Genomic DNA, 27,982 nt, shown 5'->3' with positions numbered 1-27,982 from the left:
AAGCACAAGTTGTATTTACAAATCAACTGAAAGGAAGATTAATCAGTAGTTTTAAAACTGCCTTTATGAAAAACAAATCAGATTGACCATAACTATTCTGAAGTTACAGAACTAAGAAATGTTTAACTGCATTTATACTAAGTCTTATGAATATAGCTTCACAAGACAATACTCCATTACACAAGTACCAATACATTTAAATAGCTGCTTGGTCAGCTTACAAGTCAGCTTTAACATTCAGTGACTGAGGAAGAGAAGACTGTGCTCCAGTTCCTGTTTGTCTACTTCATGTTCTCAAAGAAAACAAAATCATACCAGGAAGAGACTAAGTATTGCTCACTGCTCATTAGTTTTGACTTCCCTGCTCCCCACTAAGCCTACCACACAATACGTGGGGGAATCCCACCCTTTTTAAAACAAATCTACATTACAAAAGGCACAAGATGGAGCATGCTTTGCTCTCCTTCAGGGCCTTTCCTTCCCCTCACCCTCAGAAATCACAGTAGTAATGCTGGAGTACAGCTGCAGTTCCGGGACTTGCCTGAAACAGTTTTGCCAGGGAACTTTACAGCTTAGTTTCCTCTCAATTTGTTTAACGAGAACCATCTCAAGTCTAAGAAAGGGCTTCACCTCCGATGCAACCTTCTATTAGCACTACCATGACTGAGTCTCCTTCCCTTTTTGGTTGAGAAGCATGAAATGCAATGGATGAGTTGGACAACCACCTCCACAGGCTTCAACTTACCCTTCGAATACAAAACAAGGCTTCCTACAGAATCAAGACACCTATTACGCATCAGTCCTTTCCAGCTAGCTGCAAAGCATCATTCTGAACTGCTTTGTTTCCACCCCTTTCATGACCATGGCCATTCCCACCAGGTTTACAGTGTGTAATAGTACCTGTTCAATGAAGCTTTCAGTAGCCTAGGGAAATTACCTGGCTATTCATACTACAGATGCTTCATCTGGTGTGCCAGTAAAACTCATATATGCTGGTAACTTTTCCCTTTGTTTTTAGGGTAGTTAACAGGACAGATAAAGTGAAGTACTTAAACCTAAACCTTTTCCCACCTCTAAAACTACAGACCTTATAAACTCATCTTGTCTACTTTGCATCACTGGCTTTAACACCATTCTTCCCCACACTTTCTATTAGTATTGTTATACAATAAATGCTAAAGAGACATTTAAGTAGAAGGTATACCCCACAGCATTGATCCTAAAGGTTACATTAGTCTGCCTTTGAAGGTAAGCACAAAAAGTACTTCCAGCATAGTTTAAGGCCAGAAACAGCATCTATTTTATCCTGCAGATATAATGAAGACTTAAGAATATCAACTATGATGTTTTTAAGTGCTTTATATTTATTATAAAGTATTAATAACTGAGTGTATGGAAAATGATTCTCTATACTAGAGAATAAAATGACAGCTTTTACAAATTATGCTATACAGTACATGAAATGCTGCATTTTTCAGCTGCTTGAAACAGTATTTGCTATACAAGTGAAAAAGGGTAGACTTAGAAGTTTATTATTTATAATACAGTGTGTTAGAAAGCACAAACAAATAACATTCAAAACAAACAAGCTCCCAAAAATCTAAAGAAATCTTTAGATGACATGTACACAGATTATACTCAAGTTTCAATATGCACATTATTGTTCCCCCCACAAGACACTCCACTTCACTGGATTGCTGGAACATCATGAAAATTGAAGGTGCAAGAAAAGCACCTCCCAAGCCACATAAGCATTGGATGGGCAGAACAGCAATTTCCTGAAGTGTTCTCCGCAGTCTTTGGCTCTACTATTTCTTACAGCCATATACTGTGGCAACACAAGAAGAGAGATGGGCTCCAATTACAAGTATTGTCAATGCCAATCCAGTTATCTGGGGAGTTGCTAGAGCAATTCAAGGCACTCTTTCCAGTGCTGCCAGCCCACAGAACCCCCTGTGCAGGACACAGCATTTTAAGAGACAACCAGGCTGGGCTAAAGCATGTTCTTGAAGGGCATGGAATGAACAGTTCAGGACAAACTCCTTCAGAATGTCCAGTTCAAAGTTCATTCGTACTTCACAGGCACACCAGCTTAAGAGAAACATTCACGTATGTGTAGATAACACTTTAAAGCATACTGCTTCAATGTGTTTAGTTGCTTTATGGTTAAAGTGGTGTAACATATCAGCAGCTTTGAAGATAGTGTTCATGGGGCATGTTGAACCAAATCTCACCATAAGATTTTAAGCCTATTTCACAGTTTAACAGTTGTCTCCTTCGCTTTTCCCTCTCATTAAGAGGCAGCATCTACAATGAATCATCTTTTACAACTGTTCCACTTACAACATAAACCATAATGCGAACACCCCTCTAGAAAATGTACTCACAGTAACACTGTTTGCTCTGATACATGTGGTATTGACAGTTAATTGTAAGCTTCTCCCATAATATAAAATACCTTCTAGATCAAAGAGATTTAAAGATATTGCACTGTTGTATTTTACTTATGCCTCCCAATCTCATTCCAAGTATTTACGAAACTGTAAACAAGTCATTTTTATACAGTCATCAGCACTGTACACCTGCGTTCCAAGGAACTGGAATTCAGTGACACCTTTGTTAGAGATACAGTAGCCTAAGCACAGTGTAAGTTCTGTCCAGCTGCCCTCTTCATACAGTAACCAACAGGCCACTCCTCCCACATTCACACCTTCAGCTTCTTCTTCTGATCAAAGTATGCATCAAATCTGGATAACGCATATTCCTGGAGAAATAAGGGACATTCAGTACTCAATACAATAAACACAGCTGAGTTCTCTTATTTGGGATGGGGAAGCATAATGAAGGTATTAACTGTGCTACCTTCCTAATCCATCATCTCAATGCATTAAATTAGTTCTATTTGGGAAGGATAATCTCTCCAGAGGTGTTCTGGCCTCTTAAAATTTCCTCTAATCTTATTTCCTAACACTATTAGCTGCTACCAGCATGTCAGAAAAAACAGGAACTAAAAAAGTCAGGATTTCACTAAAAAGGATGGCTTCTGCAACACTTCCTGCAGGATACTCAGTGTACCTGAAAGTTATATCACTTTACAGCACACTAAACATGTACCAAGAGTTAGACTGATCTGTTTCTTAAGTATAACAAGCTACCTGACATCGATATTGTTGCACACTGAATATCAACACAGGCACTTTGACTATTTCCAAATTCCCACTTACTGCATGCTAGCTTCTCTCTTGCACAGGATCTCTTACCGCACAAGAACACTTCACTGCATCATCCCACCTTACAATCTTTGATGTTCTTTACATTAAGGAAAGAGCAAAAACTAGTAACAAATTGATTTTAAGTTCTACTCCACTTAGAAGATATTAGTTGCTGTAAGGGGCCACTTCATTTACTTTCTGATAATGTACCACAGGTTACTTAATAGAATATACATTTTTAGTTACATGAAACTATGATTCAACAACTTACCAGGTAACCAAACTCAATGGATGAGATCTTTGCTTGTATGATAGACCACAGACCCCAGAAGAAGTGCGATGCAAGGGCAAACCTGAAATTACAAGGCTATGTTTATTGAAATACCCAGCTAAGTCACAACACCTTATTTCAATATCCTGTTAGAATAGTATTCCCTAGGCTGCGGATGTCCACACCTTTTCTTCAAGTATGACATTATAAAAATAATTCCATTAGCTTCCCCATGGAGTAGTATTTTGTTTACTCCACTAATAGTGTATACCACATATCTAAAGTTTACAATGGAGAGGTTTTTCTTTTCCATATATAAATAGCTTACAATCTATCTTAGAAGAAGTTTCTCCACCCAGTGAGGTATACAAGTATAGGTATCACAGTGGAAGTTTCAAGGTACAGCTGTGAAAGACAAGTTACCTGTTAACTTCTATCAACACTTCTTCTTCGAGTTTGGACTTCTCTTCATTGCTCAGATTTTCAAAGCCATCATGGAATGCAGACAGGTAACTGGAGATAAAATGAAGCTGGAAGGCAAGTAAACAACAGAGTTACAGCTCTTTGTCTCAAGACATATTTGCTTCTTTCAGAACTAGGCGGGCCTTTTAATAAGTTCTCATTTATTTTTTCCAAACATCAACAGTGCTGGAGTTAGCTTTAAGATTAATGGTGGTTCTACTAATTGCTTGGAAGTCTGGTTTAAGAAAAGCCACAATATTAGGACAACAGACAACATTTTGCTACTGTCAACTAATTTCACAGCTGCAGTCCACAACTACTGGACTTTTTGTGGTAGGTAGCTACACGGTACAGAGTAAATATTCTATCCTGAATAGCTGTTATGAAGTTTCTATTATTTTAAAGAAAAGGTAGTCAGGACTTGTCCTGATTTCAGCTGGGATAGAGTTAATCTTCTTTCTTGTAACTGGTATAGTGTTATGTTTTAGATTTAGTACCAGAATAATGTTGGTAACACACTGATGTTTTCAGTTGTTGTTTAGTAGCATTTATACTAAGTCGAGGATTTTTCAGCTTCTCATGCCTAGCTAGCAAGAAGGCTGGAGAGGCACAAGAAGTTGGGAGGGGACACAGCCAGGACAGCTGACCCAAACTGACCAAAGGGTTATTCCATACCACGTGATATCATACCCAGTAGATAAACTGGGGGGGAGTTGGCTGGGGGCAGATTGCTGCTCAGGAACTAACTGGGCATCGGTCAGCAAGTGGTGAGTGATTGTATTGTGCATCACTTGTTTTGTATATTCCAATCCTTTTATTATTATTGTCATTTTATTATTGTTATTATAATTATTAGTTTCTTCCTTTCTGTTCTATTAAACCTTTCTTATCTCAACCCATAAGTTTTACCTTTTTTTCCTGATTCTCTCCCCCATCCCACTGGGTGAGGGGAGAGTGAGTGAGCAGCTGTATGGTGCTTAGTTGCTGTCTGGGGTTAAACTGTGACAGGATTACAAGAAGTGTTATATTTAAGGAAGTCATGGAGGAAAGGTCTTGGTACAGAATCATAGAATGGTTTGGGTTGGAAGGGACCTTAAAGATCATCTAGTTCTAACCCCCCTGCCATGGGCAGGGACACCTTCCACTAGACCAGGTTGCTCAAAGCCCCATCCAGCCTGGCCTTGAACACTTCCAGGGATGGGGCATCCACAACCTCTCTGGGCAACCTGTTCCAGTGCCTCACCACCCTCACAGTGAAGAACTTCCTTACATCTAATCAAAATCTATCCTCTTTCAGTTTAAAGCCATTACCCCTTGTCCTATCACTACATGCCCTTGTATCCAAAACAGAATTGGAAAAAGAGAGCTAAGATTTGAAAGACTGTGGACAATGGCATTTTATGTCTTATGTGCTTACCTGTTGCTTCTTTGAAGGATATTTAAGAACACTAGCTTTGAAGAATGGGTATTTCTCATACGTGTAATCATACATCCATTCACAAAAGTGATTTCCAATGTCAAATCCTCTGAAAAAGAGATAAAAGACCGAGTACCTCAATATTTGCATACTAGCAATCTGTTTTTGCTTAAGCAAACCTAAATCAAGTTTAAAAGCACAAGGCTACTTAGAACTTACTACAGTTTTGTTAAAGGAAGTAGAGAACTGATGACTAGAATACAACTTTTTTGGAAGTTATTAAAATCAATGAGTAAAGATGGGCAGTTAAAAATGAAAGCTACTAGCTACATGAAAATACTAGACTTTGCTACCAAGTTTTATGCCAATGGAGACAGTTAAAACACTTGAGTATGCACTACATCTCGGCACAAAGTCAGATGCACCTCTAACATTAGCATTGTGGCAGACAAAGAGGTCATACTTGAAGTATTTAACATATCCCACTTTTACATTATTGGAATTCAGGGTTCCATTATGTTCCAGCTATGCTAACGTTAAATTATCCCAATGACTCCACACACTTAGATCACCCTTAAACACAGGTACTAGATGAGTGAGATAAGAACAGAAAGCATTATGTGTAACCATGCAGTGAAAAAACCTAGGATTACTCTCATCTACACAGATAAAATAGCCATTTGAAAGGACTGAAGGAAAAAAAAAAAGCAAAAGCAAACCTGCCTCACATACATATGTACACACATAATCTACCATTCTCCTCATCTCCCCACTTGCTTGCATGCTTTGACATGCAAGCAAGAAGCCACTGTGCATAAACAAGTCCTCTAGTCTGGACAACCAAGGAGCTCCAACAACTTTGACTCTGCTGTATGCCTACACTCAACACCATCAGGACCAGAGCTGTTTCTCCTAGTTATATTTGCTGTCCACCACTAATAGAGCAGAACACAATTCACTAAAATAGACAGATTATCAGCAGTGCAGTACTTGCTCTCACTGTAGCATGTAGAAAGTAATACACCTTCCTGCTGAATAAAGTGATTTACCGGTAATTATAGCTGCTGTATTCAAAGTCAATGAGCATCAGCTTTTGGTTTTCTGAATTCTCTCTGCCTTCCAGAAGTAAGACATTACCTGAAAATTTTAAGATAATACAGCACATTCAATAAAGTCCCAGGAAAATTACAGAAAAGTAATACTGTATCTTAAGAAACATTGTTCAGATAATCCCAGTTATCCCTTACATCTGTGCAGAACAATGATAGGAAAAGCCAAGTTGCACTGGCTGTATACCAGCTCATTGAAAGTTGAGATATATACTATAAACCTTGTAAAGCTGAAAGCAAGAAAGTTTTCTTCTGTACAGGCAGAGGTAGATTTGTTCTCCCAAGGGTCCTGCTTCTCCAGTGTTTAGCTTGCAGCTAACTCAGGTGACACTGTCAGCCTTCGCAGCCCTTTCCAAACTGCTTCCTTCCACAGCTTGAGATCTAAATTATGCAGCTTCTCTCATACTGGCATAGCACTATCATTGATCACACAGCACTTGGGACAGGAATTGCTTTTCAGCAGCCTGAAAGCCAGAGGCTGATCACTTTACTATTCTAATATGCAACACAACCAGTACCCATAGAAAAGCTCAGCCTTTTCCTTTATAACAAGGAGATTGCTTTATCTTTCAATTCACTTTGTCACTACAATTAATCTGAAAGACGTCAAGTCTGCCTCTGTCAAGTGCCAACTAGTAAATAAATCCAGAGTAATTTCAATGTCTGCAATAGTTTGTCCCCTCTCCACAGGTACATCTGTTCTCCATGCCACGCCCTTGCACCAACTGAACAAGCAGTTTTTCACAGACCCCCACCCACTCCCCGCCTTGGAAATTTAGGTTCCAAAGGTTGCCCCAGCCTTATCATGCTCTGATTCCTCCAGTACTGCAAGGAGACCTCAGACTCCACCACTATTGAGCTAGCTCTTCAGACCTCAGATCAGTGGCTTTTTCCCCCTTCTGCTACCTATCCTTATGTGCCTATCCTCCAAGGCAATCCTCTTCCAGGCCAGTTACCCAGGCTTAGCTAACAAGGCTGGGACTCCCGAGAACAAAACAACCCTGCATATAGTCCTAGTATAGCGTCCTTCCAGCTCAGCCCAGCTTACCCACTGTACAGGTGACACAGAGCACAAACACAGCATACACAACACCTTCAGCCCTGCCTCCTTTTCATCTCTTTAGAGAACTGGCTCAGAAAAATTGTTACTCCCACCATGACTCCTAGAGAGAGCACACTAAAAAAAGGTGGATAAGGTTTTCCTAATGTTTCTTACCAGAGCAAGCTGAGAACTGCTGAGTCAAACTACCCTAGTCTCCATTTTTACCACTCACTGTACTTTTTCTGTATCTTTCTTTTAAAAGGACTAAAGTATATCCTACCCTGATGATGTATATTGCAGACAGCTAAGAAAGGTACGGTCTTACCAGAAAACACCCAAGGCTCTCATGATCAACTGACCTGTACTAACAGAGCATGTGTACATGCTTGGCTTAATCCAGTTATGATACCAGACATTCTCTTAATCAGCATGAAGGGCTGCTGAAGCCAATGCGCTTTGCCTTGCAACTGTTGCACACTGGGAGTGCACAGGCTACTGTTTCAGGTCAGCTGCCAGGGAAACACCTGGATAATGTGACTACCTCTCAGAAAGCAAACAAGTGACCAGAAAAGGCTTAATACTGCATCATTGAACAAGGTCATGAAATATTAGCAGCTTACCTTCTTGACAGTCATTATGGCAAAACACAACTGGTGATGAAGTAGCTTCAAGCATAGCTCTGGGAAATAGCAATACAGGATTGTGTAAGTAACAAATCACCAAGTTCAGTTCCACTTCCAAGTAAAGAATGGATTTTATTATAAGAATTTGAAGTGCTATTCATTTCTAGCAAGACCCTATTTTCTCAATTAGGAGCCCTAAATCAGGACAATGAAGTTGGACTTCACTGATCAGCAAGTCAGATCAGCAATTGATCATATCAATTCATAGTCATATGAGACTCAGGCTGGTGACAGAACAAAAACAATCCCCAACTTGTAAAGTAAAATGAATATAGGGTATTATACTGTATAAAGTGTTTGAACAAGTATATAAATTCATACTGAAACTGTGCAAACTGGAAGATAGTGGTAGACAAAATAAGCCTACCTTAGATTTTTCATTTCCTGGGGGAGATTGTAACTGAGGAGTTTGTTCAGTTTTCTAGTTCTGGACTCTCTGGTAAATTTAATCCTCAGCACTTGATTTAGATATCTGTTAAATAGAGACAACAGTACAGCATTTGTGACAATAAGTACATTAGTCTTCCCATACTAAGATACCATTTAAACTAAAAATCAAGAAAGTTTAAAAAAGTTACTAAAAATGTTACTATTCTTCAAGGTAATTTAAGTTCCTCTAGTAACTATGAAACAGTTTCTGGGTACAGGGAGAGCTTGTGCTCTCAGGCACTCAGGAAGAATGATCTGCTTATCAAAATTACAAAAGGCCACATTTTTCCCTGTACTTCTATGTATTGTGTAACTTACTTTTCCATTGTTCCAAAAAGCCACTTAGGTTCTTTATTAAATGGCATCTTCATGCCATGAAATCTAGCCATCTTCTCAGCTATTTCAGCAGATATGTCAGGTAAGCTTAGTTCTTCAGTACTTAGCTTCCTGCTCTGTAATAAAATACAGTATTCTTAAAATACAGTTAATTAATTACAAAAGCATGATTAATTACAATCACTAGCATTTGTCTCTATATAGTATAGTATAAAATACTAGCACAGTACTCAAGCAATACACTTTTTTCATCCCAAATGAACTTAAAAAATTGCTGTCTTTGAAAAAGCCAGGTTAGCCAGTCTAGCTTACTTATGATTTAAGTCAATTCTCTTCTAGATCAAGACCTGGGGAATATCACATCTCACACTAAGAATATCTTCAAAGCAGATTGGGTATAAATACTTAAGAACATCAAAAGCATCTGCTCTTGTTGCTGTTAAAGGAAAGTGTTACTCCATAGCTTTCAATGCTATGTTTGGTATCTAACAGGCTTTTTATCTTCATTTATTAGTCTCTGCTAAAGAGTTTTTAGATATCTCTCCCTGGCAAGAGCTATATTTGGGCTCTCCAACACCCACTATAACCTCATCAAATTACAGCTAGCAATTACTACGGGCTGCCAAGTATTCCATTCCCACATCCCTGCTTTTCCAGGCAGTCCAGAGACCTTCTTGTCATGATCAGTTAAAACAGCTACCAGCAGCCCACTAACTAATCATGAACAGGACTTACGGGAATGAATTCCTCCAGTCGCCCTTGTGGAAAGATTCCATACAGCTTTGGGCCAAGAGCTCGCTCTGCAAGAATGGCAAACATAACACTTTCCAGAACCATGGCTTCTGCCCCCTACAAAACAAACAAATAAACAAACAAAAAAACCCCCAAAAAAACCCAAAACCACCAAACAACTTAAAGTGTTAGTTGGTGCTTGCACAGAAATGAATTTAGGTGTGCACAATTGCTAAACTGCTGCAAAGGGAGAAATTTTAGTGTTAGCTTTAAAAAGAAGACTCAACATTTTACTAACCAAAGTTTCTTGACTAATAACAACTCGTACTTAGCATGGGAGCAATACAAATATTTTGCTTTGAAGTTTAAAGCTGGGGAGGAAAACATGTATTACTTAACAGGTACTGTTGGTGGGCCAGGTCAAAGCAAAACTACACAAAACCCAAAACACCCTCTCCTCCCTAACCTGTGGGAACTCTGCAAATTCATTTCCTGAAGGAGTTTATCCTACTGAAGCACAGCACAGGAACTATAAATATTATCCTTGGCTATTTTAACACACTTTGGAACACTGCTTCATAAAAGGTCATTTTAACTATGCAAGTGAATGAAGTGAATGACTGAACTAAACAATTTTTCATTTAGAAGAATGACTTAGGATTTGTTTCCATTAAGCACATTTTAGATCTTCCCTTTTTTTTTTTTTTTTTTTTTAAGGAAACAGAATAATTTAAACTCCTGCTAAGAAGCATGTGTATGTGAATGAACCTTCTTTCTTTTCTACCTCCAAACATACCTCAAGTTTCAATAACTTTTCTTCAAGGTTTTCCTTACATCAATAAACTCAGTCCACAACAATCACAAGCAGACAGCTTTTTAATGACTCCTTAAAAATTAATAGAAATATGAAATACATCTCAAATACAGTTAAAATCACTAAGTATAGCTTTCTTGATGGGTAAGATTAGCTGTAAGTAAACAGAGAAGCCACAGTATAAATCACTACTTCTGGCAATTATGTTAACCAGAATCCAGCTGTACTCAAATCCTAGAGGTCTGCTAAACCTCTGACTACTTTTGAGCAACTCATCTCTGTCTGACCCATGACACTTAAAAGCATAAGAATTAAGAGCACAAAATTAAGAAAGCTCTAAGATATTTCAGACTACAGAGCCTTGTGCATTACTGTAGTCACTGCAGTCTCAGACAGTAAATAACTCACTCTATACAAGTTCCATTCTTGAGTATGCTTCACGCAGTTCCATTGGTAAGTTTTTATTACTGGCCCACACATTATTTCAGCAGCTTCAAGAAATTCTGGCATTTCATATTGAAGTGTAGGAAAGACTCATGTAACAATGTCCTGAAGCATTAACTTCAATAAAAAGTAAGAGTCATCAAGAATACCAATTGAGAGTTGAAGATGATTTGCATATGAATGTATTGCATCCATGTCCTCCACTGTTTTTCCATCTCAACTCCTCCAAGCAGAACTAAGGCACCAAAAATACATACTTTTAACCATTGCAACTTGCCCTCACCACCACAGATCTGAACTTTTCAATTCAGTTCTGAAGCCTAATGCCAAGCACCAAAAAGCAATTAGATACAGGTTACTGAATGTCTACTCCATTAACAGCCGATACTGAATTTGTCTGTGCCTTGTACAACACCACGGTGTTTTAAAAGTCTGATTACAGCAATCCTGTCAGCTGTTCCCATTGAGATGTCAGTTCCTTGTTTTCACGTCTTACTGAAAAAACAACTCATGATACTTGGATAACAGCAAGTGCCAAAGAAATGTTCTTCATTAAGATGTCCCTTAATGCATCAGAAGTGACAACCAGAAATAGTGAAATTTCCAATTACTCAACAGTGCACTTCTGCATTACTTCTGCCACATGTCTGCCTAGCCCTAGTCCTTTAAGACATGCTTAAAAATTTAGAACCTTCAGATAACCCACAACTACGCAACTGCAAGTTTGTAAACTTCTGTGACAGCACTGTTAACAAGGATGGCTGCATTTCTCCATGAAAGATCTGCTTCAAGATTAAAGTTACAGGCAAATATTATCTAAAAGCAGCAGCATAAGAATATTCATGTTTGAATGCTCTGGTGCCCGACTCTTAAAAGACAAAAAAGTTTAGAGCACCAAAAGAACTTCCTCTACTGTAACAGAATGGTCACTTGAGAACAAGTCCAATGAAAGCTCTGGAAGAATACCATCTGTGGATCTCAGGCACAAAGGCTTCTCCTTCATAATACCTGATGGACCTTTTAGCAAGTCTCCACTCGACACACTACTGTCAAGTATAGGCATGGAAATAAACTACTAAAGGACATTAGAAAATTTTATAGCTTACTTCATATGGACACAGAACAAATCTAAGTAACTCTTCAGTTAAATGTTCACCTGATGACTTTTTTAAAGCATCAAGAATTTACTTAAGTAAATTACATATCTCAATGCCTTCAAATACTTTGCAATACACTTATACTGCCAAACAGCCACCTGTCGTTTTAAGCTCTGAAGCTCTCCATTTTCATCAGTTTCAAACAGATGTAACCATGAGCACTTCTATTTAAAACAAGCTTCTGGAGAAGATTTGACCACTCACTTTTAAACAAATACTTAGAGCTGAATGTTGCATTTCAAAACTAAGAGTTATAAACACTGTTTACAAAACTTTTCCAGCATGCAACTCCCGTTCAGGCAAGGAGAGATCAAAAGCCTTTCTATACCAGCTGGAACTGAGGCTTCTTCTGCTTTATTCTTGCTTCAACAAAAAGCTCACTATAAAATACATGAAACTAGTATTTTGAGGAAAGTTGCCACTAACTATAGCAAAACCAAGGTAAAACATAGATAATCCCAGTTAAAAGACCTTATGAGCCGACTATCCCATCTCTAGTCACAGTCATCAAACACCAGGCAGCTCAGAACAGCTACAATGTTTTTGCTAGTGATTCAGAACATTGTTGGATTACCCAGAGGTTTTTCTTCTCTCCAAAGGATGATATTAACTCCTTTGTTCAAGTGTACCTACAATTTTTACCTAGACTCAAGAAAATTAACAAATCCATCCTGACAGGAATTCTCAAGTACACCAATCCAACAGTGAAGTTCCAGCACTATGAGATTAATAGCAGAAACCAATAACCTACCAGCACAGAATCACTATTTTCAGGCAACAAAGACAGTTCTGAAGATCAAAACCTTGCTTCCTGAACTGCAAAACTTGTATGAGCTGTTGGCACCAGGGTGGGGCTTGTTTGGATTTTTGTTTTCTTTTATAACTTTAGGACTGGATTGGGGCAGGGCAGAAATCAAGCCACCTCCATTTTTAATCTCTGAAGAAAATTGAGGAATCAAACCAGTACATTTTTCAGTTCAGTCTCAGTTCAACTGATTGAAGCTGTTCCAGTGAACTTAACTCAAAGTTCAACAAAACTTCAAAGGCAGTTATTCAACAACAAAAATTTTAAAACCAGTTTCAACTCACTAGAAAAAAAATCAAATGCTTGAACTGTTTCAGATGGCATTCCCAGAAGGCAGAAAATAAAAGGGAAGAAAAGCAGCACTTATCAAACAAGTAAGATGTACTTTTCCCTAGTAACTGCCAAAACCATTACAGAGCTGAAAAACGATAGTAAATAACAAGTAAAGCATCTGGTTAACATGCTGCAATGTTATCCCTTATTGGAAAAAAATACTGCCAGGGTAGAAATCTAGATTACCAAATTCTGTTCAGATGACTATGAAAAATTACACTCAGCTAAACATTATGCTGCATGAGCAGAAATGGTTCCAAATGCAAGAACTTTAAAGTATGCAGAACACAGTGATCCAAGCACAATGCTATCAGAGACTCTTCATGTTCAAGAGGAAGTTCTCTCCAGCTCCATATACTTTCCTCAGAAGAGTCCATCAATGTATTATAAAATAGGGATTAGGTAAAGCAGAGTACTGATCTTCCTCTACTAAAGAAAGAGCAGCCTTGTGTTAGAAATAGTGATACTGATACCAATGTTAGAAATGGTAAGAAAGCATTTAGGGTTGTTTCTTGTTAATATAGAATGCTTCAATCTTTCCAAACTATGTACAGACGCTCACATTATAGTGTTACTCCTATGAGCAAATATGATTTCTTTTCTTCATTACTGTTTACAGTTTCTGGAAACAGCCCAGACACCAGTTGGAATAACTACTGGTTTAGAACAAGGAGGATCACTACATTTCTTTATCATCTATAAAATTCTGTGAAATAAGCAAACTTAATTACTCACTTGCAAGTCATTTTCCTTCTGAGACTGTACAGACTCTCCTTTATTACAGGACCTCTATGAATGAGAAAAAGCAAACACAATGAGAAGATGAAATTTAACATGATTAACCTGCAACCACCAGAACAAAGGGAGTAGAAGTGCCAGCTACGATTAACTAGATGTCTCAACACTGTCTTGATCTGTGACAGCTACAGCACTAGCATCCATCTGACCTCTGGCCACCACACTACTTCAAGAATTCCAAAATCTTTCAAAAGGATGTGCCACTGAGACCAAGCCGCTCCTGTAAATAGCCTGAGAGCTGATTTTCAGGTATGTTTTTATTGTTTTCCAGTACTTCAGAACAAGATTTCAATGTATCATAAGCTTAGAGGAACATTTTTAATTAAGAGAAAATTAAGTCCCTCTACATGACATCTGGGATGGTATTCTTCTTGCAGCTAAAGCACTTAAGAGACATTACAGAGATTACGTAAAAGCCTTAGAAGGACTATTAGAATAGGCATGTTACAAAACTTGCAAAGCAGTTGCTTTTTTCTATTACCTTATTTTCCAAATTTCTTGTGACTAGAATTTCCTTATTTACAGTATGCTGTCTAGGCTATATGTACAATGTACCACTGGAAGAAAAATCTTGGATTTGCACAGCAAATGAACTGCCCATGTAAGCTAAAGATGTCTCAGTAAGAACTGCAGTATACTAGCAAAACTTTAACAAATTCCATGCATAATGTATTGTGCTAGGATTGTTAAAAGTCATTATAAAGCAGTTTCAGAGTATCAAACCATACCCTCAGCAACTGAACCCTCAGTGGCACATGCTTTTAATAGAGCTGCATATTTAAAATTCAAGATGTAATAAAAACCTTGTCCTTTAAGGGGCTTGAAGGTAAGGAGAAGAGAAAGCAAATATTTGCTTAGAATTAGCGACAGTTTGTGGCTGCTATTTATGTTGCAATTCCACTGCTGACTGTTTAAACCAGACTAGCTTTAGAGGCCCATAAAGGTAGCCTGCATCTCCACCTTCTGAACAAAAACATTTGATTTATAGGACCGTATGCATACCTTTCTGTTCCAAAGCTCTAACATGTCCAAAACAAGGGTGGAAATATGAACTTAATGGAATACAGTTAAGCAACACCAGCTGCCTTAAGTACAATACAACAAGCTAATGATTTACACAAGCTATGCAGTTACAGTATTTCAGAAGCTACAGAAGAAGTATAGTTAACATGAATCGATGGTCTTTCAGCAAGCACTTCCCATTCCACTAGGATAAGTTTAAAACAAAACAATATGAAAACTACTATTAGTTTATATTCCTTTCAAGGAAATGAATAAAGTCAAAACATATTCACTAAAGCTAAATGCGCAACTACTCAATAGTATTAAAGTCATTTACAGAGGGTTTCTCTGAACAAGCATGTCCTACATCAATACCACTCTTGCATCTTACAGATTTTTCTTGAACAGTCAGAAAGTTACTCACCATCCAGGAGTCTTTCCTGATTAATGGTGCTCTCAGAATGGTTCAGTTCATCAGAAGGTAAGCAGATTAGGCTTTTCCCTAGAACCTGAACTGGCATCCACTTTCCAGAAGTCATACTGCATAAAGAGCTAGCCAGTTCTAAGAGTCCACCTCAAATTAGTGTTGGAGATAGCCTAATGGCATCTACTGTGCCATTAGAAAGAGACAGTTAGGGATGTGTATTGCAGAGTCATCAGAAAAGGAGACTTCTGCGGCATCCCTTCCTCTTTTCTGTTCCCTCAGCATGGAGCATTAGCGTCCAGAGGAGAATGAATACAAAGTAATTTGTAAATAACTTGCAAACATGAATGGGAGCTTGGAGAGGATCAGTCTTCACAAGTGGCCATGTACTCAGCCTAGAATTAGAAAAGTCTCCAGTACACATGGTCAAGGAGAATGAAGTAAGCAGGATGCAGTTTTATGCAACGGAAGTTTAAGAGTTTAAGTCTAAGAGTTTAACAGATGTTAAGGTGGTAGGATTTTGATTTCTGACTGCACAACTGCCTACGAGAACAGTGGTTCAAAGTAAAACATCTCATATCACGAAGTATTTGATCTACATGTTTAGCTCATGTGTTCTTGGCTAAACCAATCAAAACTTCAGTTTTTCCATAAACTCTAATAGCTCACTCCAACTTATGTCCAATTCTGGGAGCTATTTACTTCAACAGCAATGAGGAGATTTTAATTACCCAAATAAGAGAATGACTGAATAACTGCTGGAGGTTTTTAATCACTCTATATGGAAATATTAGCATGTGTTCTACATCTTTATGATTTCTTTACATATTTGTTCAGTGCTTCTTTTATTGTGGGAAGTTTTATTCTCAAAGCAGATTAAGAATGCTCACTACAATTTTAGTAAGGGAGGACAGCTATATGCATAGAGACAACAGAAGTTGTTACAGAATCTACTTTGTGATCATGTAAATTGATTTTAAGGCAGTTTGGCAAAGAAAATTGAGTTCATCATTTTCTCTCCAATGCCCCAAATTTATCTCTCTTGTAACTGGAAGATGAGCTCTGTATCAAAAAATCCCAAATGATGCTTGACAGAAGAATTCTGTCTAGAGAAGGAACTTGCAACTTCCCCCCCCCCCCCCCCCAAATAAGCCTTAGCTCTGCTCACAAATTTAAATCTTGCATTATAACTCCATTTTTCTGAGTTTACTCAGCTTTAGTAGTTTTCAAGACTTCAGGGTACTGCAATACTTTTAGACAAATCCCTAGGAATTCAAATCCCAAGGAATTACAACATTACAAGGAACTGCCTGAGAGGTTAGAGGCAACCTATGCAGGGGAAACTTTTCTTAATTCTAGAAGCTGTTGGAAGACATTGATTTGAACTTCAGCATATGGGAACACAAATATTTTTAGATTCAGCAATAACTGTTTCTGCTTCTAAGAATCTGCCATTGATCACTGATCCCTGCCAGACCTTAAGGAACTAACTTGCTGAAGTCCTAAAATCTAGCATGTGAAGAATAATTTCCAGTTCAAGCCCTACAAAAGCCACAAAGACATCTCTAATCCTCTTCATTTCAAGTTACCATTCTCTTATGAGGGAGCAGAGGAAAGGAAGGGGCAGTACTTTGATATTTTGTTATTGCTGTAAACATTCAGATGCACAGACAGTAGCTGGTGCTCCTTAAGCCTTATTTTTAAACAATGAAATCCATTACTAAAGAAAATGAAAGCTGTAGAGAATGCTCCAACTTCAGAGATCTCATACTATACCGTGAATCGTGTCTGTCACCTGGAAACCAGAGTGCTCTAGGCACGATCGCATGGGCAAGCCTGCAGCAGAGAACACATGCATATACAACTAAAGTGGTACATTACCCCCAGAATACCCTTAACTCCACCCAACACAAATATATCCCCATAAGAGGTGCTTGGTTTCTTTCAAGCCGTCTGCCAGTGCCAGGGATTTGTAGTTACTCCATGCTACAAACAGACATGGACACCAACAACCACAGAAGACGTTGATAATTACAGTTACACAGCAGTCTGCATTTTATTTAGTTACAAAAAATAAAAGGCAGCAAGGCAGGTATGGAAAAAGATTTACCACAGAACTGTGGCAACCATTTATACTTATTTTGCGTCTGCTCACATAGAAATCGAGAGACTAGAGAGGAACATTAGGTATACGGGTTTGTTTTTCCTCATCTATATACAAGATTTTGTTTTGGCTGTTGCAAAGTAACAGAGGCCCAGTGAATCAGAGTTCAAGGTTCTTTTGACACGTGTAAAAGAATGGGAATAAATCCCCAAGTTACCTTTTGATAGGTGAACTTCAAAGAAATTCACCTTAATTTGAGCTTCTTTTTTGTTAATGCTATCTTATGTTGAAATCCTATCAGCATTTCTAAGATGTGGGAAGTTTTGGTTGTTCTGAATTTAAGTAGAAACACTACAGTTATCTGCATATGAAATCCAATCTTAGAGTCTGGACATTAAATGGCACATTGTTGGAGAACCTTTTGTTTCAGTTGTTTTAACACTGATATAGCCAACAGTTAAAGGTATTTTGTCATGAGGATGTTTTACTTTCAATGCTCCCCTTTACATTTAGCAACTAAGCTGGAGCAAGTGTAAGTGAAGCAGAGTAAGGCATTCCCCTTTTTTCAATGTAGAACATATCTGCATTGTGCCTCAAACATTTGAGTTTTAATGTGGTTAGTACTTTAACCTGTCACAAGCACAAATACTCGTCTTAAAAAAAAAGTTCTGCTCAAGGATATACTCAAGAGAAGTCCTTGATTTTTAAACATCCATGCCAGTGCGACCATTCATCATAATGGCCGAGCCAGCTCAGTTCATCTCCCCCAACTCCCCCCAAAACAGTCATGCACACAAAAAATTGGCTTAAACATATCAGCTATGACAGAGGAAGGCACAAAGCCTTCCCTGTGTGGCAGCTTTAGCCAACTGGCATGGTTTATATTGGATGAGTTTCATGTACTGACATTTGTGTCTTCCAAGATTGATAATAAGCAAACTGGGGCTATTTTCAAACTGCAAAAAAGGTTCCTTTAAAAGGTGGCTCAAAGAATTATGGTGCCAGTATCATTCATTAAGTTAGTACTATGTGTCTGTTTTTCACTTCTATTCAAAATTTTAACTTAACATTGTATACATAAAACAATTTGGTGCAGATTGCTATAGATCTATAGTATTTACAGTAAAGGAATAAGAAGAGCTGATATCACTGTTTTGTGCTCCAATTTCAACAGAAAGTAAAATGGACAAGAGTTAAAACATGCTACAAAGGCTCAAACAAACAAGTGGTAACTACTAATACCCAGTGGCAGTTACAATGAAGTCATTAAGAATTAAGTCATGATTTTAGCATAAGGTCTCAAAACTCAACTTACTTAAGCAGTGTTCCTTAATTTCTATAGGGCTTTAAACTTAAGCAACATTACTAAAAAATATCAAATTACTCCCTCTTAACAGGCTTGTCAGAAGATTCTGCTTATGCCACCCAGAAATTCATAAAAATCCTAAGTGAGGTTTTCAAAATACCCCAATAAAACAGTTTGCTTATATTTTAACTTGCATTTAAGGTAGAGGGGCTGGAAGAGACAAATGTTTGTCGACAAAAATTGTGAACCTCAATGCAATCTGAAAGTTTTACCTTGGGACTTTCTCTGCTTACTTAACCTTTAGTGAACTGCACCAACAAGAGCAGTCATTTCACTGCCACTACGGAAATAAAGGAAGTTAGACATCTCAAAAGATCCTTCAACACCAAGAGTAGAAAGGTTAGAAAGTTATGAACACACCTTCAATTTTCAAAGCGAATTATTTCTGATTTTAGAGTCCAAAATTTTACTTTGATTTCTTCAGTAGATAGGGGCACAGAAAAGGCAAGTTAAAAAAGTCCTGAGGGAAGAGAAGGGCAACCATATTCTAGAGTCTATTTTATTTTTCCTTTGAAATATAAGGGAAAGGCCACATTTCTTCACAGCTCTTGGGCAACGGAAGCTCTACCACTACAGCAGTTTTACAGCCCATGTTCCTACTCAAGCCTTCTACATATTAAGTCAGCATTACATTAAAGCCATTAATAATTCTGAAAAAAATTCTTAGCATCAACCCTAGGAGTCATTTTGAAAACAGTTTCTCACCAGTTTTTTCACTTTGCTTTTGGTTTCCCTTAAACTAAAGGAAAGACTATTTAAGCTTGAATTGATGAATTTCTACACACTTTTCTTGTTTAACAGTTTAACTTTCCCAACACACATACAGTGGTGTAGCCAAGCATTTCATGCTATTTCAAACCACTGGAATCTTTTACATATTTGTGGTAAAGTTTGCTACCATGGGAAAGTTAATACCTAACGAAGTATAATAAAAAGAACACTTTAAAGCCAGTTAAGTGACAGTATCCAATGAGATTCTTAATGGTAAGTTTGGTCAAGGCAGCAGAAGCAGGAAGAATGGGCTGAAATTTCAGGAACAGTCAATCTCCTGCAGATATCAGATCAGTTGTTCAAAGCAAGTGACTGAGTACTGGAAAATATCAAATTAATGGATAATAAAACCGTAGTCAAATAGAAACAATTGCCAACACCCAAATGTAATTTTATGAAGCTACAATTTTTCATAAGGTTAAACACTTATGATTATTTATTTACAATATAATCAAGTATCTAGCAGAGATGGGTAAGAGAAGATCTGCTGTACAGTCCTATGGTAATAGCCCGTAAGCTTTAAAAGAGATCACCTTTACAAAATATTCTTGATTTTAAACCTCACAATTTTAAATAGATTTGCCAACCACTTCTCTTAAGGTTTAACAATTTTCAGTGCTATTTACATTTTACTAACCAAATAAAAGAGAAGTAACATTAGAAGATTTCGACAAACATCTGGCTAAGCTTCTATGCCAGCTACAAGGCATATCACACATTTAGGAAAGCATGTTTTGGAATGAGATGGCTTCTTTTTTTTTCCATTTTGTGCTTCATTTTTATTCTAACACTATAGATCAAGTTTTCCAGCAACACAATTACCCATGAGATCTAATAAAATGCTTGAGCACTGTACAAGTTTGACAAAACCTTCAACTTTAATCTCCGAGATTCGTAAACAATACCAAGGTTAAAATTAAGCAGTTTAGTCTCTTGCAATCTTGCTAGTTATGCCAAAGTCCTACATACTGTACAGAAGCAAACTTTAGTAACTTTCCTGAAACACCACGGTCCAAACTTAATACCATAAACAAAACATTACTGATCAAATGGACAGCAAGTGAGCCTTCAGCTGATATACGCCAGTCAGGATCTGTATAGAAAGGAGTGTAAGTTCTAGACAATAACAAACTATAAAGAAAACTGCTTTAAGCTAACAATCTAGCCTGCTACCACTAAAACACATTCCCAAAAGGATAAAGCAGCACACACTTGCAGTGTCTCACAAATTAAGATCTCCAAACATACTACAATTAAGCTACAGAAACCCTCCCACTCCCAAAGCACTCTACGTACTCACCATCTGAAGGATTGCACCATATAAGCGCAGGAGAACTTTCCGTGGTTCATCTGCAAGTGTCTCAATGGTATCAGGTAGTGAGCACTGAAACAGCATGTTGCTGAGGCCACCTCTATCAAGAGAAAGGTAAGTTTATCAGCTAACTTGGATGAGCATACATGTTTTGTTTTCTACAAATTAGAGGCGCACTAATCATCCTTAGTATGATTAACTGATCTATGCTAACATGAGCAAATTTTCCAACACTACTAATAACCCATAACATGTAAGGCTTCAAAAAAAAAAAAATTGGCACTTTCATGCTTCTTAATATATAGTTCACCATTAAGATCTATTGATCCAAATTACAGCTCAAGGTATGAACAAACATGTAAATGCAACAGGCAATGAAGACAAGACATAGACTTCTGTTAACTATTTTCAGGACTTCTAGAAAGTGATGCTGGAGACTTGCTAGATATACTTGGTTGCAGAAACAAGCAAGAAGACAGCAGAATAAGCTTAAAAACATGCAGTGAGTCTAAACCTCTTAGTTTGAAGTAAGAGCTTGTATTGCTGGGATGGAAGCTACAAAGATTAGCTACAAAGATTTAACCTGAATACCTATGCTACCGCATCACTGATGAAAGTCTTACTTATGCTATCATTCTTAGGGACTCATTTTCAATTTTGAAATTTGCAATTAAAGCCCTTCTTTGTTTTAAAAAAATTGCTCATGTATTTGTCAAAACTAAAGTCACCCTCAGAATCTTATCAGGTAAGACACAAACTAGGGAGTCCATGCTTCAACCATTCAGGGGTTATACAAGCATGCTGGCTTTTCATATAACTACAGTTTTACAAGAGCGTTCTTAAACGAAAAAGTGACAGCATTTGTTTTCTACAGGTTTATCAAGCTAGGTAGTTACTAGATTAGAGAAGCTGTTTCTTGATTTCTAGTAGCCCACTAAGAACACCAGTCTACTCAACCCACATTTTCTTTACTACATTGTCTTTCTGCACCCTCTTCATTATCAATATGTTCATTAAGAGGTTTTCAAATTTCCCTTCTGCAATAGATTTCCCTATTCCTTCTTCCTCTACTGTAAAAGGAAAGAGTACTGAAACTTCTGGTGTACTTGCAAAAGAGAAATGTAAATCAGCTCTACTGAAAAAGCTTGTCTGTCTCGCCACTAAAGAAAGAACTTTTAAAACCAGATACAATCCAAATACGGTAGCTAACAGTAAAGGGATGAGGTAGCACAGATTTAAAAAATAAGTTATTTTACTTGTAGCATGCTACATAACTTACTGTAGTAACTCTAGAACTTAGGTAGTAGTAGCTCTGTCATGTTGTGATTTCCTTCACAAAATAATGCAGTTTTTCATAACGCCCAAAACATAAGTATTTAACATTACCTTGCAGTGAGCTTTGATTCCAGGAACCCATGGCAGATCCAAAATGCAGTGGCTAAAATGCAGCTCTTCATTCTAACCTTACACATCTCTCGATGCTTTTCCAAATATTTTTCTGGGTTCTCTTACAACTCAGTGGGGAAGTAGTAAAGACTTTCTGGAGAAAAAGGCTATCAAGAAGTAGATGACCTGTATGTATTTACTGGGAGATGATACAGAGAAGAAGGGCTGGACTACGTATCCAAAGTCAACGATTGAGAAGGTAAAAAAGAAATCTCAAGAATATAGGCTAAAACAGCAGTTGCACAATACACTCAAGAAAGAAGACAGAAGAGAACCAGGTGGCTTGGCAGGCATCCAAAAAAGGATTTTTAGAGACAAGAGATATGAACTAACTTTGAACCATGAAGGTGAGCAGGTAGAAAAAACAGACAGATGGAAAGGGTATCAAATGAAGAGCAAAGCCAGACTATTCAGATGCAATCAGAACATTGGTTAGTTATACCAACTACATTCCTGGCTTCATCTAAACTGTGCTAGACAGGTTTTTTTGAAAAACACTTGCCACCTTTTCTAAGACTCTGATGTAGACTTTGGCGAAAATATCAATACTAAAATACAAGACCTAAACACATCAAAACCTACTTTACAAAAAATACCAGACTAGAGCTCAAAATCCTGTACAAACAGTTATTTAAACACATGCTCAGCCTGCATATGGTGCATGAAACCCCAGAGACTCTTCTTTTTTTATGCCACTCCAGCCAAACAGGAGTATCTTACTGAGGCTGAACTCCATTCAACAAAAGTTTCACTATAGTTTGTGCACTTAAGACTTCAAAAGTTACCTCTAATCAAGGAAATCCACACAGGAGTCTAATAAAAGGTATTGTTCTCCTGAAAGGTCAGTAGACTCAGCAGCTTGTTTAAGGGTCAAAAGGGCATATCTCAACTCTTATACAGATAAAGCTACCAGTTAGTCTCCTGCTACAAATGACTTAAAGGTAAGCCCTTCCAAAAGGGTCACCTATTTTCAAAGCTTCCCATAGATTTCCCCAAATCACAGCCACAGCAGTTAGATGTGCTTATATACTTGCATTCTGATTAGATGCAAATCTATTTCTTTGCTCTCAAACAGTAAGGACCAGACCCCTTCATCTGATGATACCAACTACCTAACAGCTGTTCATGAACACAATTTGCACTAATGCAGTCAAAATGGCAATGCTGACACACTGGAGAATGCACACCGCATGCTTGACTTTTGCAAGACTAGAATCAGCAAACCAATATGATGCTGCATTTGCACCTTTCATAGTTAAGAAAGGTGAGAAGACTTTTGCCAAAATAAATGCAACTGCCAATTAGCATGGTTTTACACTTTTTTTTTTTTTTTAAAGTTTCAGCCCATCCTCTCTTCCTCACAATCTGGAAACATCAAGCCATTTTGAGGTGGTATCTCAGAGGGGAAATTTCCAAGAAATGCAAGAGTAACTGTGCTAAAACCTAAGGCTTTGGAAAATAAGTACCAAAGTCAGCAGTACACACTAATAAGGATGAAAACAGAATTAAGCAAGTCAGATTACAGACAATTTATCAGACTAGTCTACTGTCTAGGAACAGTATCAGTCTTCTAAAAAATCTCACCCTTCATAAACTTATGATCATGTCATAATGACAAGAAATCTAAAAATACAAATACTATCTGCACTGGCTTTCAGTGAGTTGCTCATTTTCTATCAGGCTTTTAAAATACATTTAGAAATGAGCATGAGGGGGTTTGATCATACTTTTATATATCAGAGCTTTGTCAACAGTTTATGCTCTCTTAGCTAACTGGGGGTAGATCTGCATATATTTTGTGTTATCAACGAAAGTATAAACTCTAGGAAAGCAAGCTCAGGGCTCAAGGGGAAAAGCTGGCAACCATATCCTTTGAAACTGTATGTGACTCCACATTTGATCAGGTAGAACGATCAAGCACTAAGACACTAAATCTGTAAAAATGAAACTGAGCTAAGACACTGGCTTAACTAACATGCAGGACTGATACAAAAGATAGACTACTTAATTCCGCAGAGAAGGCCAGGACCTCAAACGCATTACATACGGCTTCTAGAACATCCCCAAATTACATATTTCTGCTGCCAACGTGCTGAGTCACAAGTACTTGTTACTATATATGCCAAAAGATGATTCAAATCATTGATACACCGCATCTACCTGCTAACTTCTGAACTTCGAAAGCGTCAGGGCCACGCCAAAAAAGGCACTTTTTTTTTTTTTCTTTTCTCCGGAGGGAGCTCCGCACTCCGTGCAACCGCTTCTACCGTCTCCATCACTTCTACCGTCAAGGTCGGGGGCCCCTCCCCGGCTCAGGGCCCAGGCGCTGCCGCCGCGCTGCAGCACCAGCCACCTCGCACCACCACCCTCTCCTGGGGGTTGGCACAATGAACCCAGGGCCTTCCGCACACCCCACCCCCCCGCCCCGGGCGAGACTCCCGGCGCCGGGGGGCCCCGCCAACAGCCGCAACTCCCCCGCCGCCGGCCGGTGCGCGGAGCGGGGGCACCCGCGGCGGCCCTGAGCGAAGGCGGGAGGCGGATGCGCAGTAGCTTCCCACCCGACAGCGAGCCTGCTCCCCTCCGCCCAGAAAAGCAAGTATAGGAAGGGTTTTTTTCTTACAAAAAGAAAAAAAAAAAAGGAGGAAGTAAAAGAGGGAGACGCTCATCTCCCGCACCTCCTGCGTGAGGAAGCGGCTGGGACTCCCAGCGACCCACCAGCCCCGCCCCCCCCCCCCCCCCCCCAGCGCTGACCTGATGGGGTTGATGCGCAGCTGCTCCTCCCGCAGCCCCCGCCAGGCCCCCGGCAGGAACTCCTTACACCACAGATACGCCCTGCGCCGCGTTCGGGGGTCGAGCGGCGGCTCCTCCTCAGCCGGCGGCGGCAGCAGCAGCGCGGAGGGCGGGGTCGTGGCGCCCCCGCCTCTGCCCACCGCGACGGGGTCTTTCCCCTCGGGGTCGGCATGAGCCAGCGGCGAGGGGGGCTGCCCGGCGGCAGGGAGGACGCCGCCGCCCCCGCCGGAGCTGCAGCCGAGGAGAAGCCCCAGCGGGGAAGGGTCGGTCTCGCCGTTACAGAACTTGGTCTTCATCGCGTGAGGCGGGAGGGCGGCGGCGGCGGGGTGGGGGCGCGGCGGCCGTTGGGGCGAAGAGCGGGCGGGCGGGCGCGACAGCTCGCGCGCTCTGGCGCCCTCACCTCGCGGGCGTCCTTCCGCGGGCGTCCTTCCGCGGGCAGCGCGAGCCGCAAGTGAGCCGCGCGCTCGCTCCCGGCCCCCCTTTTTATAGGCAGCTCAGCACGCGGGCCCGCTCGCCTCACGCTTTTTTTCCTCCGTCCTGATTGGCTCCCAGCTTTCGGCTCCGGCCTGGAGCGGGGAGGGGAGAAAGAAGTTGCCAGCGGGCGCGAGGAAGGCGCGCGCCTTCTCCCGGCTCCCGGAGCGCCCGGCGATTGGTGCGCCAGGGAGCATGAGGCGCTCGCTCGCGCCGCCGCGGCCGCCCCCTGTGCGCGAGGGGCGGGCAGGGAGCACGCCGATTGGCCGTCCCCCGGTTGTCGCGGTGACCGGCGCGCGCAGCTCGGGGAGGGGGGGGGCGCCGCGGCAGGTGACACCCCCCCCCCCGCTCCTCACAGCGATGGCGGTGCGGCCGCCGGAGCTGGCCCCCCTGTCCCCGGCCCGGGCCGTCAGAGCCCCTCGGGCCCCGCTTCCCCTTCCCGCCGGGCTCAGCCCTGGCCCTGCCGCCGCCTCCGGGCGCCCCCTCGGTGCCCGCCGCTCCCCCTCGGCCCGGTGGCCGCCGCTTAAAGCCTGAGGAGGATTTAACGGGGGAGGGTCGGGCCACAGCGAGGGCTCGACCGGGGTGGGGGCGCTGAGCCGGAGGTGAGCGCTGAGGACGGACGGACGGACGGAGGGAGCTGGCCGGAGCAGGGCGTGCTGTGAGCTGCTGCTGCCTTCCTTGCGTCGTTGGTTACGCGGTGTCCAATTAGGCTGGTGCTCCCTCAGGGCCGGCCGCGCCAAGGCTCCGTAACGCGTCATTCACTCCGGGACTTGCCACGAAAACCGGTGGGAAATCTCTGTGCTGTACAGAGTGGGTTACAGCAATCAACAATATGTTTATTTAAACTCTCTTTCTTACAGAAAGTTACCGAGGTACTAGTTATCATGTGTGAGGGCTGATTCATGCCTACATGGTAAACTGATCTCTCTTGGTTCAGGAGAAAATCATGCCTGAACAGAAAGGTAAGCTACAAGAAGAAATATAATTCCCACATGCAGTGCTTCAAAGTTGAACTTCTTTGTTAGTTTTGGCGGTGGAGAGATGTTCTCCTGTTACGGGGAACGTCAGCACCTGCCTTCCAGTCCTTCACAGCACATGAGGAGTGTCGGCGCAGTGATGTCACAGCCAGCTGGAAGAAGCTGCAGCTGGAAGGAGCTGCAGCTTTCCTGGCCCTCCTGCAGCCAGAGGGGGTGAGAATGTTGCCTAATATGTTATATCACCTCGTCTTATATGAATAGTAAAGGAATAAATCACCTTTAAGCTTTGAACTACCTCTGCACTTCTCTGATTTTTTTTTCCTCCTTTGGCTGTTCTCCCCTAATGGTCTTTTACTGTATATAGAAGCTTGTGGGGTCTTTTAATAATACTTGCCGTTATTGTGGCAATCGTTGTTAAAGCTGGGGATCGCTGGGTTGTGAGGGACTTCCTGATACGCTCCTTCCCTCATCCCTTCCCAAACTATTTCACCACATGGGCTGCTCCCTCATTTTGTCTGTATGCTTCATTTTGGCACTCCGGTGCTGGAAAACCCCCAAATAGCCCAGGGATTTTCTGAGAAGTGGCAGGAAAGCTCCAGAACTGGCTTCAGAACTGCTTTGTGCTGGCACAACCAAAACTGTCATGGCAGAGGCATACTGAACCCTAGTTTAGAAGAAGAGTGATGTATGGGTTAGGGATGCCAAACTGGAACAGAAGAGACACAGATTCTCTTTTCTCCCCTTTGTGCCTCTGCTCTTCCTTTATGAAATAAAATCCCTTAATCCAAGCACAGATTAGGATGCTGGAGAGGGGACATGCAGTGGCTGCTGGAGATGGCTGCGGAGAAGCCCTTTGTTTTGCAGGTCCCTGCTGAAGTACCTGACAACATCACTGATGGTGAAGAGCTAAACTCCAAAAAACAGTTTTACAGATGGAAAGTTCATTCTGCGACAAACGCTGATGATGTCTCTACATGTGGGAAGAAGTGGTGAAAATACCAGAAAAATTTGCCTTTCAGACTGGCCCTTCTGCTTTCAAGTGCTCGAGTTTCACACTATTTTGTCATAGTGTGACATTTTTTTGTTGCTAATTAGTTATTTGACCAATTTTTTTCTAGATTGCTTAATATGGGGAAAGAAAAGGCAGAAAAGTCAGAGAAATAAAAGATTTGTTTTTGAGAATTCTATCCACTTCTACTAGACAAGAAAACTCCAACCTGTTGATGCTGGCCATTTCACTGACATTTGTTCATACCAAGTCAGAAGCTTTGCTTC

The 27,982-nt window shown here is 40.4% G+C and overlaps 1 protein-coding gene across 2 annotated transcripts; it reads right to left on the bottom strand.

Moving 5' to 3' along the window:
- Window positions 1-1,208: 1,208 nt before the first annotated feature.
- On the bottom strand, window positions 1,209-25,705 carry CHKA (choline kinase alpha). Of its 2 annotated transcripts, none has more exons than XM_075047809.1 (12): window positions 25,221-25,705; window positions 21,012-21,123; window positions 13,982-14,035; window positions 9,697-9,810; window positions 8,944-9,077; window positions 8,564-8,668; window positions 8,134-8,192; window positions 6,412-6,499; window positions 5,363-5,471; window positions 3,907-4,013; window positions 3,484-3,565; window positions 1,209-2,764 (listed from the first exon to the last, which is right to left on the bottom strand). In XM_075047809.1, exons 1-12 carry the CDS (start codon window positions 25,553-25,555, stop codon window positions 2,705-2,707), a joined length of 1,359 nt encoding a protein of 452 aa, XP_074903910.1. In that variant the 5' UTR covers window positions 25,556-25,705; the 3' UTR covers window positions 1,209-2,704. The 2 variants fall into 2 exon arrangements, with proteins under 2 accessions (XP_074903910.1, XP_074903911.1); XM_075047810.1 differs by lacking the exon at window positions 25,221-25,705 and adding an exon at window positions 22,410-23,900 and having other exon boundaries at window positions 1,213-2,764.
- Window positions 25,706-27,982: the final 2,277 nt, after the last annotated feature.

This window comes from Buteo buteo, chromosome 16, assembly GCF_964188355.1.
Source record: "Buteo buteo chromosome 16, bButBut1.hap1.1, whole genome shotgun sequence".
Taxonomy (NCBI): Eukaryota; Metazoa; Chordata; class Aves; order Accipitriformes; family Accipitridae; genus Buteo; species Buteo buteo.
Note: the sequence above shows the minus strand (reverse complement) of the source record. Positions and strands in the feature narration are given on the sequence as shown.

Coding starts and splice junctions, on each gene's coding strand:
- CHKA (XM_075047809.1), bottom strand. CDS start 25,555: ATGAAGACCAAGTTCTGTAACGGCGAGACCGACCCTTCCCCGCTGGGG. Junction 8,669..8,943: donor CTTTTTGGAACAATGGAAAA/GTAAGTTACACA, acceptor TCTATTTAACAG/ATATCTAAATCAAGTGCTGA. Junction 2,765..3,483: donor CCATTGAGTTTGGTTACCTG/GTAAGTTGTTGA, acceptor TTATTTCTCCAG/GAATATGCGTTATCCAGATT.